Source organism: Geotrypetes seraphini, chromosome 1 (assembly GCF_902459505.1).
Source record: "Geotrypetes seraphini chromosome 1, aGeoSer1.1, whole genome shotgun sequence".
Classification (NCBI taxonomy): domain Eukaryota; kingdom Metazoa; phylum Chordata; class Amphibia; order Gymnophiona; family Dermophiidae; genus Geotrypetes; species Geotrypetes seraphini.
Genome location: NC_047084.1, coordinates 238,523,063 through 238,542,238, shown reverse-complemented (window position 1 = coordinate 238,542,238; position 19,176 = coordinate 238,523,063). Strand labels below are relative to the sequence as shown.

At 41.1% G+C, this 19,176-nt stretch overlaps 1 protein-coding gene across 3 annotated transcripts in view; it reads right to left on the bottom strand.

Moving 5' to 3' along the window:
- DHX15 (DEAH-box helicase 15) overlaps positions 1–19,176 on the bottom strand; it is a 260,868-nt gene that overhangs the window by 71,488 nt on the left and 170,204 nt on the right. For 2 of the 3 annotated variants that reach the window (XM_033948298.1, XM_033948319.1), the window contains exons 10-11: positions 15,587–15,778; positions 6,914–7,036 (exon numbers count right to left, since the gene is read on the bottom strand). In XM_033948298.1, coding sequence (XP_033804189.1) covers positions 6,914–7,036; positions 15,587–15,778 — 315 coding nt within the window. The remainder of the gene's footprint in view (positions 1–6,913; positions 7,037–15,586; positions 15,779–19,176) is intronic. The other variant, XM_033948308.1, reaches the window with a different exon arrangement.

Sequence of the window (19,176 nt, the reverse complement as noted above, 5' to 3'; positions counted from 1 at the left end):
TGTGCTCAGAGTTGAATCGGTTCAGCGGATGGCCACCAGGATGGTCTCAGGGCTAAAGGGTCTCCCGTACGAAGAAAGACTGAGCAAATTGCAGCTCTACACTCTCGAAGAGCATAGGGAGAGGGGAGACATGATTGAGACTTTTAAGTACATCACGAGACGGGTCGAGGTGGAAGATGATATCTTTCTTCTGAAGGGACCCTCGAGGGTCATGCCAAGGGATAGGGTCACTAGGGTATAGACTTGAAAGAGCGGGTCAGTAGAGTGGCAGTATAATTACAATTATACTTAAGGGGGTCATTAGACTTAATAGGGAGGGTCAATAGTGTGGGCAGACTTGATGGGCTGTAGCCCTTATCTGCCGTCATCTTTCTATGTTTCTATGTTTCTATGAAAGGCTTGAGAGAGAAGATATAAGACATTTAAATACCTACATAGCATAAATGTGTATGATACGAGTCTCTTTCATTTGAAAAGAAGCTCTGGAATGAGAGGGTATAGGATGAAGTTAAGATGTGATAGGCTCAGGAGTAATCTACGGAAACACTTTTTTTACAGAAAGGGCGGTAGATGTGTGGAACAGTCTCCCAGAAGAAGTGGTGACAAAAACAGTCTAAATTCAAGAAAGCATGGGATTGGCACGTGGGACCTCAGAGAGAGGAAAACAATAATGGTTACTGTGGATGAGCAGACTGGTTAAGCCATTTGGCCTTTATCTGCCATCATGTTTCTATGTTTCAGAGGCTCATAAACAGCCTGACTGAGGCCCCGCAAAATCACATTAAGATCCCATGATGGGAAAGGAGGTTTTACTGGAAGCCCAATATGAAGCGTACCCTTCAGGAATCTGGTTATGTTCGGATGAGACACCAATGTAGCTCTGCTGTCTTAAGCTCTGAAACGAGAGCCCTGCTACTTAAAATCTAAGGGAAACATAGAAACATGACGGCAGATAAAGGCCAAATGACCCATCTAGTTTGCCCATCCGCAGTAACTATTATCTCCTTCTCTCTCCGAGAGACCCCACGTGTCTATCCCAGGCCCTTTTGAATTCAGACAATCTTTGTTTCCACCACCTGTTCCACACATCTACTACCCATTCTGTAAAAAAGTATTTCCTCAGATTACTCCTGAGCCTATCACCTCTTAACTTCATCCTATGCCTACGCATTGTAGAGTTTCCTTTCAAATGAAAGAGACTCAACTTGTGCACATTTATTACAAAGGTATTTAAACTTCTCTATCATATCTCCCCTCTCCCGCCTTTCCTCCAAAATATACAGATTGAGATATTTAAGTCTGTCCCCATATGCCTTATCACAAAGACCACACACCATTTTAGTAGCCTTCCTCTGGATCGACTCCATCCTTTAAATATCTTTTTGAAGGTGCGTCCTCCAGAACTGTACATAATATTCTAAATGAGGTCTCACCAGAGTCTTATACAGAGGCATCAATACCTCCTTTTTCCTAAAGGCCATACCTCTCCCTATGCAACCTAGCATCCTTCTAGCTTTCACCGTTACCTTTTCAACCTGTTTGGCCACCTTAAGATCATCACATACAATCACACTCAAGTCCCGCTCTTCTGTCATGCACATAAGTTCTTCACCCCTTAAACTGTTAACGTTCCCTCAGGTTTTTGCAGTCCAAATGCATGACCTTGCATTTCTTAGCATTAAATTTTAGTTGCCAAATTTCAGATCATTCTTCAAGCTTCGCCAGGTCTTTCTTCATGTTATTCACACCACCTGTCTACTCTATTGCAGACTTTGGTATCATCCGCAAAGAGGCAAATCTTATCTGACAATCTTTCAGCAATATCATTTATAAAAATGTTAAAAAGAGCAGGTCCAAAAACAGATCCTTGAGGTACACCACTAATAACATCCCTTTCCTCACAGCGATCTCCATTGATCACTACGCTCTGTCACCTTCCACTCAACCAGTTCCTGACCCAGCCTGTCACTTTGGGACCCATCCCAAGGGCACTCAGATTATTTATTAGACGTCTGTGTGGAACACTGTCAAAGGCTTTGCTAAAATCTAAATATACCACATCTAGCCCACATCCTCTATCCAATTCTCTGGTCACCCAGTCAAAGCAATTGATCAGATTTGTCTGACAAGACCTACCTCTAGTGAATCCATGTTACCTCCGGTTCTGTAATCCACAGGATTCCAGAAACTTGACCATTCTCTGTTTTAAAAGTGTTTCCATTAATTTGCTTACCACAGAAGTCAGACTTACCGGCCTGTAATTCCCTACTTCTTCCTTACTTCCACTTTTGTAGAAAGGGACCACATCCGTCCTTCTCCAATTCTCCGGTACCACTCCCGACTCTAGAGACTCATTGAAAAGGTCAGTCAGAAGAGCTACCAGGACTTCCCTAAGTTCCTTCAGCTTCCTCGGATGTACACCATCCGGCCCCATCGCTTTGTCTACTTTTTTTAAAACTAGCTCCCCATGAACACAACCCTCTGAAAATTGATCAGGGTCTATTATTCCTCCATCCCTATTCACCATAAGCCTCTTGTGAAGGCCGGCTTGGAGGAAAGCGAACACCACAGAGACTGGAACCGAAAACTGTTCCGCATTTTTCTGGGTGCACCAATGTTAGGAAGTCTCCCAAGCGTTAGCATAGGCTGAGACCACTGTCGTCTTCTTAGATTTAAGAAGGGTGGCAAAGGCCACTTCTAACTACCCCTTGTGCACTAACGCTTCATGTTCAATAGCCATGCCACAAGAGCAAAGTGATCCAGATCTTCAATGACCAATGGACCCTGAGAAAGAAGGTCCGGTTTCTCCTGTAGGCATAGACCATGATCCGCCCAAAGACTTACCACGGTCTGCGCAGCCAGTCTGGAGCCACTAAAATGACCTTTCCCCAATGGCTTATAATCCTTTAGAGGATTTGGCCTATCATGGGCCACGGAGGAAACACATATAACAGCACGACTGGACCAGAGCATCCAGACCCGTGCTTTTGGGTTCGTACCTTCGACTGAATAACCTGTCCACGTTCTTGTTTTCTGTTGTTGCCATAAGGTCAAACACCAGCCAACCCCAGCGATAAACAATGCCTTTGAAGGCTGATGCTGATATTATCCATTCCCCCGGATCCAGGGTCTGTCTGCTAAGAAAATTTGCTTGGACATTGTCCACTCCCACTATGTGCACTAGTTGAACAACAAGTGGGCTTCTTGGTACTTCCCTGGTGATTTACATAGGCCACCGCTGTAGCATTGCCTGAGAAGACTCAGACCGCCTGGCCTTCCAGAGTCTTCTGCAGTTTCTGTAAGGCTAGCCAAACGGCCTATAGTTCCAGGCTCTTGATCGATCACTTTCTCTGGGTTGCCAACATCCCTGAATCAGCCAATGATTGCAGTGAGCTCCCCAGCCAAAGAGACTGGCACCTGTCATTACAACTACCCAGGAAGCTATGCAGAGAGGCATGCCCTAGGTTAGAGACTGAGAACAGAGCCACCAGTCCACACTGGCCCAAGCCTCTGTCATCCAAGGTAGGAACTTTTGCAGAGGGTCTTGTATTGATAGACAAAAGGGTTAGCAATGCACATTGGAGAGGATGCACGTGAGCTTTCTCCCAGAGGACTACATCTTTTGTGGCTGCCATGGAACCTAGCTCTTGGAGATTAGTGCCACACTGACGGAGGCTGGCTGGCTAGCAAGCTCATTATTTTAGAGCACAGCTTCCATCTGTGTGCCTCTGAAAGATAAACACAGCCACCCACTGTGTTGAACAAGATTCCCAGGTATTCAAGAGTCATCATAGACTGCAAAGCAGCTGACTGTGCCCTGGTATCCCCCAACAGGGAGGGCATGCCCAGAGACAACAATGTTTTAGTAAGAGATTCATTACTGTCCAAATCCCCCACTGAAAGGTCTCCTAGACCCAGGCAAGATGCAGTCAGTGAGTTATATGTACCCTGGGAGCCTCTGCCTCCTCATGAGCTCCTAAGCGATGCCAGACTTCTCGTTGGAAGGATGGCACTCCTAAAAGGCTTTCTAAACCAAATAAATAAATTCTGAGGAAAAAGCTGTACTAGGCAGTGTTAATTCTCTAGTGGATGATTCCAGTTTGCATCTCTTGGACTCCACATCCCTCCACAGTATGACCACTGTTCTAGGGACAAGAAAGAAAAATGACCCGAACCAACAGGTTCCACAGGCCTAGAGTCCTAAGCTGGCCACTCCTGCCTCCCCTCCTTCATGTGCTGCGCAGCAGGTGGCACAAGGATACTCTTTGGGCATGCAACTTACAGAATCCTGGCTTTAATTACATTACATAGATTCTTATATACCGCAGTTACCTTGCGGTTCAGTGCAGTTAACAGCTAAGAGATACTAACTATATGTAGTATAATCATAATAAATTAAACAAGTGTGTTTTCAATGATTTTCTAAAGACTAGGTAAGAGGTTGAGATTGATATATAAGCACTAACTTGTTTGTCCCATATAGCTTCCAAATAAGCCAACGTTTTACTAAGAAATCATTTGTAAACACATCTCTTTACATATGGAAAATCAATTAGGGACAAAGGAGCCTGAGGACTCCATCCCTGACAGATTTGAGGCAAAACGAAGTGTTTTGAAGCTTCTGGAGAACTTTGGAAAAAACTGGGAAAAATCCAAGATGTTCACCACCAGCATTTAGGTGCCAAAAAACACTTTAAAAAACCGCCAAAACCAAAAATAAAAAACAGTGATTTTAGGCGTGAGGGAACACATGGGAACATACAGAAACCTCGAAAAATCATATTTACAACTAGAGAATGACACGGGGACAAATTTTTCCCCGTCCCTGCGGGAACTCATTTTCCCATCCCGTCCGTATTCCTGTAAGCTCTGTCCTCATCTGCAGAAGCCTCATAAGTGTTCGAGGCTTGTGCGGTTAATGCAGAGCTTACAGGAATGAGGCAGGGACAGGGAGAGCGACAAACCTCAAGGGGATGGGACAGAGAAATTGAGTTCCTGCGGGGACAAATTTGTCCCCGTGTCATTCTCTATATATTGCCTCAGCATCAAAGGTAGCTGGACTAGGGAGAAGAAATCAATGCCTCAAAGAAAATGTCCTTTCAGCACTGAATCTTCGGGCTGCCAGTCTGACCAGTGTCTGACTGAGCCTCCACTCGAGGACCGCAGACATGCAAAAAACAAAGGGGAAGTCGAAACACAGCCAGTATCTTGCGAGACACTACTAAGTCTCCTACAGATGCCTAACAACCTGCACTCAAACCCCTGCAAGCAGTAAGTGAGCAAGCTCGAGCTCCAAAAATGCTTCTGCAGGGTAGCTAACGGGTACTATAAAGGAACGGTCTGTCAGCTGCAGACCACAATCTGTTTTTCCTCCATGAACAGGGGAGCTCTTAGAAACCGGAAACTGAAGAAAACACATGAAAAAAAAAAATTTAAAAAAGAAATGAGCAGAATAGAAACACTTTCAGACTTGCGTTTAGAAGAAAAAACTGTAGGGGGCAGTAAAGCCCCTCTGTGAAGTAGGAGGGTTCAGAAAAAATCCAGAGTGGATTCCTTCTGCAAGGCTCGCAGCTACAGGGAACTTACCCGCTTGTCCAGAATGACACACCTATTGCATTAGAAATGAAGTTAATATCTAGTGTCAATATGAAGCCTGTGTGTACTCAGGATCAGAAATTAAAAAAAACAAAAACATAACATATCACAAAATCTTCATTTAATCATAGAATATAGTAAGAAGTCAGTTAGTTCTAATTACAATTTTCTTTCTCAAAGGGAAATATAGCAATGTAAGAGATTCAGTTTAATGCCACTATCCCAAAAAGTTTTTAATTTTTCTACCAATTCTGAATTTGATGAATATAAATAAAATGTGATAAATATAAATAAGACTAGCATATGGCACTGCTGCTCTTAAAATAAATCATAATAAAACCCTAAGTGTGCATGCGCACTTCTAATGCCGTGACCCCTGCGTGATCCGTAGCAGAGATATGGTGGTACAGCGAATGGCGTGTGCGGACTTTCGGTGCTGCCCTGAACTTCCTCCACCTGGAGCATGTGGCGGTTTGTGTGCCGCGGTTTCCCTGTGTCAGACCCTGCCAAGACGAAGAGAAATGCTGCACAGGAAAGTAGAAGATGAGGGAATGCTGCTGATGCTGCACAGGATAGGGTGGGAAGGAAATGCTGCTGCTACTGCTGCACAGGGAAGTGGAGGGGGAGAGAGAAAGGGGGCCAGGGAGCAAACTTGCTATGTTTTGGGGGGAGGGGTGTGTTGGGGGGCAGGCAGCAATCTTTGTTTACTCTGGGGGAGGGGGGAGACATAAGGGGGCCACGGAGAGAGACAGAAAGAAAGGCAGGCAGGGGGCCACGGAGAGAGAGAGAGAGAGAGAAACAGACAGGCAGGTAGCGCACGAGAACGAAAGACAGACACACAGAAAGACAGCGGGCAGAGAGAGAGACAGAGAGAAAGCAAGAAAGAAAAACAGACAGACAGGGGGCCAAGGAGAGACAAAGGAAAAAATAGACAGACAGACAGCGGCCAAGGAGAGAGAGAGAGAAAGAAAGGGGGCAGGGAGAGAGAAAGACAGACATACAGAAAGAAAAATTAAAGAAATAAAGAAATGCAGGGAAGGTGTGCTGCTGGACAGGGGAGAGGTAAAAGTAAGGGAGAAGGGCTACTAGCACCCGTTAATGTAACGGGCTTAAAAACTAGTATTCTATACTAATATAGAGGACTACAATTTACACTTGCTCTGCTCAGAAATAAAGGTCAACATAAGCTATAGATATAAATGTTAAATGTGTCCTATAAAAAGGGGGACTTTCAATAGTTATATACTTTTCATGATCGAAATGCAAAATAAACCACATTGGCCTTTATTTCTACATATAATAAAAACATTTCACTTACTTTGCTTGAAAGCGTGGTAGACATTCAGCAGCGTCAAATGATCGCCATCTATGTGGGCAAATCTCATCTTGGCCTCATCTGCAGCTTTCTTGGCCTCCGTAGGTCGAACAAAACACTGTGGGACTAAACAAGGTTGGTATGGGCCCCAACACAGATGCCCATATCGATGAGTCACGTATTCACAGACAGAGGAACAAGGCCTAGCTAGGTCAGTTCACAGAGCATAGGGCAGGGCAGGATGGGACTTTTCATGGCCTCCAACTGCATCTTGGACTGTTTACTATCTTTCTGTGGTACATCAACACCTAACCACATCTGTAAGACAAGAGGGTTTCAAAGCTACAGAGTACCAGGTTATTGTAGCCAGAAAACTAAAAATAATCACCAAAACCGCTGCACTGACAGCTTAAGGGCAGCAGATTATATTATAGGGCTCAAGAGACCTTGATTCAAGACTCAGTGCTAGTAGCTCTATCCAGAAACAGAATTGGTGACAGCAAGTAGGCAAAGGGAATTAACTAAACACTTGCTTTGTAGAGATTCTATAGAATTAGTTAAGTTTTCCAAATTATACATCAAAACTGATAAGTTGTAATATTTTTTGATCTTATGCTTCATAAAGCCTTCAATGGCACTAATCTTCTGTCACCACCAGCAGTTATTGATACGAGCACTGCAGCAGAGTGGAAGATTGTGGCGGTGGAGGTAGGGGTGAAATTTAACAAATCTCCTCTTTGGGGTTAAGTAAAAACATTTAAAAATCTCTTGGGAAAAATAAAATGCATTACCACCCAATTATGGATATTTGACATTGGTTTAATCCTTTTACTGAACATACAGCGATTTGAAAATTCCCCCGTCCCTTTAATTTTGAATATATGTCACAATGAATGGTTTCTGACTTTTAAACAAGATACAAAAGAGAAAATGAACATGAACAAACATAATAGTTTCTAAATTATATCTTAGGGACCACAGTTACACAACACATCAACCCTGTGAAAAAGTAGCTGCCCTCTAAACTTAAACGGGTTGCTGCCCTCTAAATTTAAACTGGTTGCATACTTTTAGCAACTATAATTGTAACCAAAATGCTTCCTATAACTCAATATCAATCCTTCACATTGCTGTTGATGAATTTTAAACCACTCTTTACAGAACTGCTTTAATTCATACACATTCATAGGTTTTCATGGAAAAACTGTTCATTTCAGGTCCTACTCACAGAATTTATAATGGGTTCAAGTTAGGACTTTGACCAAGCTAATACAAAACTTTCACTTTTGTGGGTTTTTCCTTCTCAGCTTTACATGTAAACTTTTTTCAATTTTGGATCAGTATATTGTTACATAACCCAATTACGCTTCAGCTCATAGATGACCAGACATTTACCTTAAAGAATTTTTTGGTACAGTGCAGAATTTATGTTTCCTTCAATAATGAAACATTTTCTAGATCCTGAGACAGTAAAGCATCCCTAAATCTTTACAATGGAATACTGTATTTGCTTTATGTCAGATATCACAGGATCTAGAGTTCCACTTTTGACTTGTCTGTCCATAGACCATTCTCCAAAAAGGCTTGGGAATCATCCAGGTGTGATTTTGCAAAAGTGAGATGAACACTGATGTTACTCTGCTTGCCCTGGATTGGTGGCATGGAACGCAGCTACTATTTTGGGGTTTTGCCAGGTACTTGTGACTCAGATTGGCTTCAGTGAAGACGAGATACTGGGCTAGAGGGACCACTGGTCTGACCCAGTAAGGCTATTTTTATGTTCTTACTCTTAGATAGCAGCAGTTTCCAGCTTGCTACTCTCCAATAAATCCCATTTTTGTCCTATCTTTCTTACTGTGAAGTCATGAACCTTGAACTTGGTTGAGGCTTGAGGCGCCTACAGTTCTTTGTTTTTTTTTTTTTTTTTTTTTTTTTATATTATTTATTTATAGAATTTTTTACAAAATTTCCAAGCATATACATCTTGTACAGTAAAGTGAGATCACACAACATATTAAATTAACATTCCAAAATTAATATTACTACAAGGAACTTCTAATCTAGCTGATCTCACACTAGTCCTCAATATTATTAGATCCATAATTAAGAGTAGAACAAATATAATTCAAATTAGTTAAATAAGAAAAAAAATCCTTTTCTGACTAAAGTGCAGGGAATTAACCTTAAATAGACGTTATGTTGTTATTATTCCTTTTTCTAGACGTTTCACTGAGATAAAGCTAATCAGCTGAGATGGCTCTGTAAATATATACTTAAATGATGAATATCTAACTACACATTTACATGGATATCTCAAAAAGAAAATACCCCCTATTTGAGTCACTCCAGGCTTAAGAATTAAAAATTCTTTCCTTCTTTTCTGAGTCTCTCTAGAGACATCAGGAAAAATCTGAATATGCTGCCCCAGGAAGTCTTTGGATCTGTTTTTGAAGAAAACAGTTCTTTGAATGGTCTTCTGGGACGAGTTGTCTCTACGTCCTTGGAGTCCTTTTGGCAGACCAGCCACTGCTGGAAAAAATTCACCACTGTCCTAATTCTCCATTTAGAAATAATGACTCACTGTGGTTCAGTGGAGTCCCACAGCTTTGGAAATAGCTTTGCAATCATTTCCAGACTGATATATTTCAGCAAAATTTTTTACCATTTCTTCTGGAATTTCCTTCAGCAGTAGCATAGCTTTCTTGTAGAAACACTGCACTTACTACTTTTATTATCAATTAAATTTTGTTAATTGGTTGATTAACTGAGGAGGCAGTTACTTTTTTACATAGGTAATATGGGTGCTGCACAAGTGTGTCCCTTAAATCAATGAAGTAATTATTTGAACATTGTGTGTTATGCTTCCTCAGGTTCTGTTGGTCTAATTTGCTTTCAGATCAGAAAACCATTCAGTGTGACGACATATATACACTATGAGAAATTGGGGGGTGGGGAATACATTCACATCACTGTTTTTACTAGCACTTAGTGACAGGCTGTATATTAAAAACCATGCAAGAAGTCATCACTCTTCTGGTCTAACTCAAAATATTAATAAGAACGCAGTCCTCTGTTATTAGTGGAAATAAGCTTTTAGAACAATATATGCTGAGATTTTTTTAAACAGTTAACTTGTGTTTCTTTCTGAACAGGTTTTATTTTTGTACACTTACAGTGTTGTGTGGAAGTCTTCTCACCCATCTATGTTATTCAAATTCTGTCCAAAACAGAATTCAAAGCACATTGAAACAAGCATTTGTTTCACTGACCTACACAGCATACTCTACTCAACATGAAAAATTATACAAATATTCAAAAATTAAGATGAAACTAAAAGTTTTAATTGAAATAGTGTAGAAAACCCAAACTAGTTTTGATGTCAAAACTGAGGCACATAGCTGAGCTGATTCAAATATTCCTGGATGAAAATCAAGTCGTTCTTGTTGTATGAAGTGAATTTGACACAAAGATTTGAACATTCCGAACTAAACAGCTGAGAGAACTCGTGAATAAAGTCATTCAAATAATATAGGCTGGGGAAAGGCTTTAAGAAACAAGTGTCTGAATACCCTGTCAAGTTGTGAAGTGGAAATAGTTTGCACCTTGATACCTTCCAAAGGCGGTAGTTATGACTTAAGAGAAGCTGCTGAAGAAGTTCACAGTAGGATCTAAGATTACTTTAAAGAACTACAGAATTCTCTGGCGGTGACTGTAGAGAATGACTAGTTGATAACTTCAAGATAATTCTTTGATACAGGTTATTTTGTGGAGTAATCAAGAAAAAAAAAAAAGCTATATGGCTTTTCTTCTGTACTGCACTTGCAAAGAAAACACTTAGGGGGCACTGCATGCACTTTGGAGAAGATTCTGGGCTTTGATTAGATTGAGAAGGAACTTTTCAGTTTCAATACTACATGATGTGCACACATAAAACACAGCACACTGCCCTAACACTAGTGCTAAAATAAACACAGTGGTAACAGTATTATGTTGTAAGGATTCTTTAGAGCAGTAGGGAGGAGGTGGCTTGTCAAGAACTAGAAAATAATGGATGATACAGATTCTGGAGGAAAACATGTTTATCACTTAGAATTTTGAATAAGCGATTAATCAAATCTATAATAATAAACTTCCAGTCTGCCACAGACCTGGGACTAGGGTGTATCTTTCAATAGGCCAATAATTCTATGCAAAAAAGCAAGAGCAACAATTGAATAACTCAGCAGGGAGAAAGTGAATGCCCTAAAGCAGGGGTGTCCAACCTTTTGGCTTCCCTGGGCCGCATAGGCCGAAAAAAATGTTTCTGGGGCCGCACAAATGCGCAAACACTGCAGCAAGACAGAGGAGGGAGCCGACAAGACAGTAAACACCCGGGGGCAGCAGAGAAAAACACTGCATCGCCCTCGACCGTGGTCGCACAAAATACTTTTTAGGGGCCACAGGTTGTACACCCCTGCCCTAAAGTAATCCAATCACTTCTATGGCAAGACTTGAAGACTGCAGTATTCAGACCACTCTCAACTGAATGAGTTTGAGCTATTCTGCCAAGAATGGGCAAAAACTGAACTTTCCTGCTTTACAAAATTGGTAGACACAACCTAAATGACTCATCACTGCTATTATTGTACCAGGTACTGAATGAAAAGATGTAAAGACTTTTTGGTTCTCATTCTTTACTAGGTTTGAAATATTTTTATAACTTAGTGCACCTTAGAACTACAGAGGATGTTATATATATCAGTGAATCAAATTCCTATATTAGTGCATTTTGCCTATTGTCTAGTATTTTTAGACAGCAGAACGTGAAAAACAAATAAGGGTGAGAGACACAAGGCACTGTAAGTTCAGGGACACTGGTATTAGAGAAGCTGCCCATAAATGTCTATTTTAATTTATGCCAACAGTACTTTCCAACTGAATATCTGTTGGCTTATTGTGTGTCATACAGGTATAAAATAAATTAGCACTGTAACATAATAGTACACTCCCAGTTAAAACAAAAAATCATAGCAGTGATCCACAGGGAAAATGTTTCACAAGAAAATGAAGTCACAGGAACCAGAGCAAAATTACTCAAAATGTGCAGATAATTTTGATTATGAAACCATTTTTAATGTGCATTCTTTATAATTAAGTCATTTCCAAAAAGAGTTTGAAGAGAATAATTTTAAAATTCAAATAGGTGAAAAGTCACTGGAAAGTTAGCAATAATGCTGAGGTCTAGAATTCCACAGAACTCACAGCTACAAAATTAGTAAAAAAATACTGAGGAAAATTAATACCACATACCAGAAAAGAGCCCTTTGGTGTGAATAATCCAAATAGATCTTACACAGTTATTTTTTTGTATGGGTTTTTTTTTTTGTTTTTACACAAGATAGGTTTAAGAACAGTTCTTAAACCTGTCCTGGGGGACCCCCAAGTCAGTCAGGTTTTCAAGATATCCCTAATAAATATGCATGAGGCAGATTTGCGTATAATAGAGGTGATGGTATGCAAATCTAATCATACCTATTCATTAGGGATATCTTGAAACTCAACTGGCTGGGGGTTCCTCAGGACAGGTATAAGAACCACTGGCTTATATCATATGCAAGAGAAAAACTAATCTTCCTCAAATATATGTTAAAACAAATACTGATGTGCAATAGATTTTGGAAGCAAATCTCCTCCACCATTGTGAATTGCACCTCACCCAAAAAAACAAATTGTACAACATAATCCATGTTTGGGCTGTACATTGCATTTTTGGAGCAGAAAAGTGAATGCTTCTTGAGTTATAATTTAAACACTTGTAGTTACAGTTATACATGCTCAGATGGGTTAGACCAGGGATGGGCAAACTTTTTGACTCGTGGGCCACAATGGGTTCTTAAATTTGACAGAGGGGCCAGAAATCCCTCCATCCCTCTGTGCAGCAGAACCTTTGCCCAGCTTCCATCCTTCCTTTCCTCTGTCCCATACCTTGTGCAGCAGAACCCTTGAGCACCCGCCCCCGCCACATAGCTGCTGACCCTCCATCCTTCCCTCCCATTCGAACCCCGCCGACCGTGAGCCCTCATACCTCCCTCCAGAGCAGCGTCCGGCAGGCAGCACTCTAAACAGGCTGCTTCGTGGCCTTCTCTTGTCGGGGCCTTTTGTGTGCCGCATTACTGATGACATCATCAGTGATGTGGCACAGGGAATTCCCCAACAACAGAAGGCCGTGAAGCAGCCTGTGTAGAGTGCTGCCAGCCCGAAGTTGCTCTGAAGGGAGGTATGTAGGGCTCGTGGTTGGCAGGGTTCAAATGGTCGGCGGGCCGGATTAAAAAACTAAATGGGCCGGATATGGCCCATGGGCCATAGTTTGCCCATGACTGGCAAGCCTATGATGCACTTTGAGAAGACTACCATTTCATATATGAATACTTAAATATATTTTTGCATAACAGATGTTTTAGGCAAGATGAACTTCTCTTTTGCATATAAGGTATTTCTTTAACTATGCAAAATGTATACAGTTTATTCACAGAGAATGGTTCTTTTTTGGAATATGTTACTCACAGCAACATTTTAAGGAGGGGAGGAGAAAAATTACAAATCCTTCTCCCTCTCCTTAAAAAAAAGCAATTTGTTCAAATAAGAGGAAATACCTGACCTTCATAACAAATACACAGCTCTAGCAATCAGCACTAGCTATCCTATAATTTCTTTGCCTAAAAAATGAGCTGTTTGTTAAATTCAAGACTGTAAGCCAGTGTCCCTGCATATGTATAATGTTTCTGATGCTATCCCTGCAAAGAAAACACCAAGAATGGAAAGCCACCAAAAATGTCCAATTAGTATATATAAACACCTACAATATGGGTAGTGCAGATATATTTAAAAAAAAACCCCACCACCACAGAAAAGACAGACACCCACCTACCACCACCTCCACAAAGCAGGCTCACATAATAAAATGGAATTGTCTGCCCTGCCCATCTGCTCTGAGTCTGAACAATTTAAATTAGAACTCTGCAAACAGTGTGGCTAATACATAGTTCAAGAAGGGATCATACCAATAAAAAGCCACAAGAATAAATGGAAGCAGCAGCTTTTGTATTTTGACAAAAATATATTTTTTAGAATTCTACAGTAACCATTTCAAATAGATGTAAAATGGTTATTTTTTTTTTCCTATGACATACTGTCATTGCTAAAATATTCGAATTCTACTAGCCTGATATTATTACAGCTGCCCAAACCTTATAACTACCATTTTGAATATCACCATAATTGTCTACTCTAACTGAAATGTTCAATGTACGTTTCAAAAAAAAAAAAAAAAAAGGTTTCTTTTTAAGAAGGATTCTGCGATAGAATAAACTGCATGTAAGCCTCAACAAGGGTAACTAAAATGTGCAGGAAATCAGCTTCCACATGTCTTGTTTCACGTGTTCTGCTTCTGAGAATGAACTACCCTGTACTTATCTCTGTTTAAGCAGATAGTTTCTTCTAACCTCTTTTTATATACAGCAAACTTCAAGCAAACGGCACTCACCATATGCTATGCAACATTTCTATAATGTTTCACTTGGGATTTTATAAAGAACGCTTCCTTTTTTCCCCCACCCAAACTAAGGGAAAAATGATCAGATGTGAAATGAATTGCCTCAGACACAGATCAGATTGGTCCACATTTGCTATCTTAAGTGGCTTCTCAATTATATTTAAACAAAACTCCCATGCCAATACAGACCATAAGTGTTAAATCAGCACATAGGGCTTCAATGATGTGATCACGTCACCATGACAAAGGATCACAAAAAGTTGAACACTTACAAAAATACAAATTTATTAAGTTTACCACCGAGTAGTATTTTGATGTGGAACAAACATCTGAAAACTTAAGTGCTCAGCTTCTTATTTTGAAATAAATAGCAATATGCATAGCAAAAGTCAACCAGACAACTATACTGAGTGCTCTTTCATAGATGGCTGTCAGCTACAAGATAACTGTAGGACAGCTAATTAAATTATTTTAACCATAATAACTTAAAGTAAATAAGATTAGTAGTACTTTTGCAAATTTTTAAAAGCTTTACACTGCACAGGACTACAGCTTTGGTTAAAACTATGACAAATATGTTTAACAGAATCTGATTTTAAATGCAAAAAAAAAAAAAAAGATTAAAAAAATAATACAACTAACCTTTGCTTTACTCCTTCACACAACAGATTCCAAAAATGTCCCACTTGATCAGGAACATTTTAAATTAAAATGTATGCTCCAGACATTACATTATACATATATGACTATAAAGGATGATTTCAATGCCTATTAAAGTATTATCAACTGTAAAGAAAATTCAATTTGGCATTCCTGAACTGTAAAGAAAATTCAATTTGGCATACCTGAACTGTAAAGAAAATTCAATTTGGTATACCCGAAAAAAATACAAGTGAACTTAACTCCAAGCTCTTCAAACCAGCGCTACCCTACTGTCCAGTGTTAACCATGTGTGTATTGCCCCTATCCAACTGTATTCTGTATATAGCAAGGCAGACATTGTAAGCACCACTCAAAAAGATTAACCCATTTCATGTAATTATACACTTTGCTCAAGTGTATTGTCTTTACAAAAACTTCATTTTTAATTGGCCTTCCTTTACTTGGAAACCTGGGATTTGTTTCAACATCTCTCCCTGCATTACCTGACAGCATGGCAGTAATAGATAGGATCTCATTAGAACAGTTGTAGTCACAACTTGCTATAACCATCTTGGCTAGCTGTGGATCTAATGGAAATTCTGCCATCATAGATCCCAGTTCTGTCAAGTCACCATCATCATTTAGAGCAGCCAGATAATTCAAAAGTTCAAGGGCTCTCATTAGAGTCTCTGGAGCTATTGAGAAAAAAGGAAATTAATTTACAGAAAGTAAAAATATGATCAAACTTCTAATGTACAGTGGTCTAGGCTCAAAATACAAGCTGCTAGCATGCAGAGTTCTTCAGCCAGTGAACACCAATTATTTTACACTAAAAATTTTGAACAGCAATTCTTACAACAAAACTACAGTTGTGCAGCAGTGAGTCAAAATACCATAGCAAATTCAAAATATCAGAACATGATTAATATTCTTTCTGCAGGTTCACTCACACAACAAGATCATCTAGCAAAACAATATAAGTAAACCCTTGGTTTGCGAGCATAATTCGTTCCAGAAGCATGCTTGTAATCCAAAACACTCTTATATCAAAGCTAATTTCCCCATAAGAAATCATGGAAACTCAGACGATTCATTCCACAACCCAAAAACTTTAATACAAAATACTATATGTACTCGTATTGCAAGACTTTACTTGTTTAGAACAGTCACTACACTCTTGCAGCATCAGAGAGAGAAGAACCATCAGCTCAGTTGTGATGTGACGCGTGTTTAGAATAGTCATTACATTCTTGCAGCATCAGAGAGAGAGAAAAACCATCGACTCGGTTGTGATGTGTGTATACTGTATGTACTCATATTGCAAGACATTGCTTGTATATCAAGTCAAAATGTAATCAAATGTTTTGCTTCTTGCAAAACATTTGCAAACCAAGTTACTTGCAATCCAAGGTTTTATTGTACTGGGAATACAAGCACCATTAACAGGTAAACCTTAAATTCCTTAGCATATTAACCAATAATTTGACCCTACTGTATCTTTGAACAAAAGGGCACTCTTGCTTGAATGATTGGGCTACTGTCAAAGAAAAGATGCTGTGGCATGACACAATGTTATATATGAGAGAAGAAAAAAAGGTGTGTGTCGCTTTACTTAAAAAAGAGAAATTAGTTCTTACCTGAGAATTTATTTTCCTTCAGTCTCTCCAGACCAGGATTGCCCAAAAGGTCGATCGCGATCGACCAGTAGATCGAAGGCAATGCGAGTCGATCACAGAGCCCATCCCAGGCTCCGTGATAGACTCACGTTGCCTTCCGTTCTACCTGCTTCCCGACCTTGTAAAAAGGGTGCTGAAGCGCTGGGCTGACCAACGTTCCTCACTCGACATCAAATCTGACATCGGAGAGGAAGTTCCAGGCCAGCCAATCTCTGCCTGGCTGGACCGGAACTTCCTCTCTGACGTTAGAATTGACGTCAGGTGGGGAAGGTTGGTCGGCCCAGTGCTTCAGTGTCCTCTTTACGGCGGCGGCCTGTTCCCCGATGGCGGTGGCGGCGGCTTGGGGGAGGGCAGGGAGACAGAAAGGGCATGGAGAGAGAAAGACAGGGAGACACAGAAAGGGCATGGAGAAAGACAGACATACAGAAATAAAGGGGGAGGCAGGGAGACAGAAAGAAAGACGGAGAGAAAGAAAGAAAGAAAGGGGAGGAAGGCAGGGAGAGAGGAAGAAAAAGTTGGGGGAGAGAATGAGGTCTGGAGGAGAGGAAGCATACAGGAGGCTGAAAGAAGGGAAGAAATATTGGATACACAGTCAGAAGAAGAAGGTGCAACCAGAGACTCATGAAATCACCAGACAACAAAGGTAGGAAAAATGATTTTATTTTCAATTTAGTGATCAAAATGTGTCCATTTTGAGAATTTTTATCTGCAGTCTATATTTTGCACTATGACCCCCTTTTACTAAACCGCAATAGCGGTTTTTAGCACAGGGAGCCTATGAGCATTGAGAGCAGCGCAGGGCATTCAGCGCAGCTCCCTGCGCTAAAAAACAAGGAACAACAAACAGTGAGCAATAGAATCTTTAATCCAATGGGCGATGGTTGCCTTAGAAGCTGCCTTGCCTTTTCTATGGCCTGCAACCACCACAAAAAAGTGATCTGACTTGTGAAATCAGCCATCCATTGCAAACAACAGAGAACTGTATATCTAGCCGAAAAATAGCATCTCCTGAGTCTCACCTGCTGGCAGAGAAATATCTTAATTTATATAAAAGGAGAAACCATCTTTGGCAGGAAGGAAGGGACCAGATGCAACACCACACACTCCACAAGGAACAGTAAAAAAGGCTCCCGACAAGATAGAGCAGTGTTCTCCCCAGCGCGTTTTAGCTGGGCGCTACGCTCGGCTAATTTAAGTGAGCGCCCGTTTGTCATCTCGGCATTGTATCTCTGCCCGGACTGATTGTAGCGACATCGGCCCGTGCACTTGTCAATGTGAGCCTCACTCCTTTATCCCGAGCAGAGAGTAAGTGCGGCTGTACTGGGAAGAGGAGGGGGTACTTCAACTACTTTCAACCTTGCGGGATTTCCGCAAACCTTTTCAGCGCACTTCTCTACTTCCAATTCGTCGCTGAGATCACCCGCAACACGCCCCGCTGCATTTCTTGTCCGGTGACCCGCCCTCCTTTGACGTTAGTTCCTTAGCGGGAGAGAAATTGTGGCATGGGTGAAGGGCTGCCAGAGAAGGGAAGTTGCGGGATTAGTGTTGCATAACCTTAAATATGAGTTTGATGAAGGAGGGAAGGTTTGAGGGAAAGGTGCCGGATCGAGGAAAGGGGGAGACATGCTAATAGCTAGCAGACATGGGCAAACTATAACCTGTGAGCCAAATCCGGCCCATGGCTGCAGGAAGGGACTAGCCAGTGTCGGCGCTCGTCAGCCAGTGAGTGAGGCCCACAGAGACTGTGGGAATGAGAGTAAGAAAGCGTGAGCGAGCGAAGTTAGTCTTCCATGGCTCTGTCTGTCGGACCCTCTGACATCATGGGGCAGAGGGAGTGAGCGAGCGAGTGGTGCACAGCGCCCCTGTGCGGCTTTGACGAGTGGATCTGGATCAGGCCTCTCCAACTTCTTCATCATGACTCCTGATAACTGTGATTTCCTCTCTCCTGAGGCTGCTGGGGTGGATGTGAACGTGCTTCCTTTGCCGCCTCAATCGTCTGTGTCTTTGGCCTGCCTCTTCTTCGGGGCCCGGCTCTTGGCTGTTCGGGTCTTGACCTTCTCCTCCAAGCATCCGTTTCTCTGGTCTGCTTTCTGCTTTGGCTCATTGGGGAAGGTCCTGCTTTCAGCTTCTTCTTGTCACAGCCATCATAGGAAGATCTGGTCAGGATTAATGACAGGCCAGCTTGCCAGTGACAACACTATTAATGACAGAGGCCAGCTTACTGTTCTATTTTTATTGAGTTTGTTTTAATTTTTCTTTTATCTTTTATTTATTCTGTTTGATTATAATTCATATATTCATCTTGTTACTTACTATTTAATTTTTGTAATTATCTCTAACTTTCCTATCTCTAATGGAGTTCCTTTCCTAATTTATCTGTATTTTATTGTAAACCACTTAGAGCTGTAATATGCTTA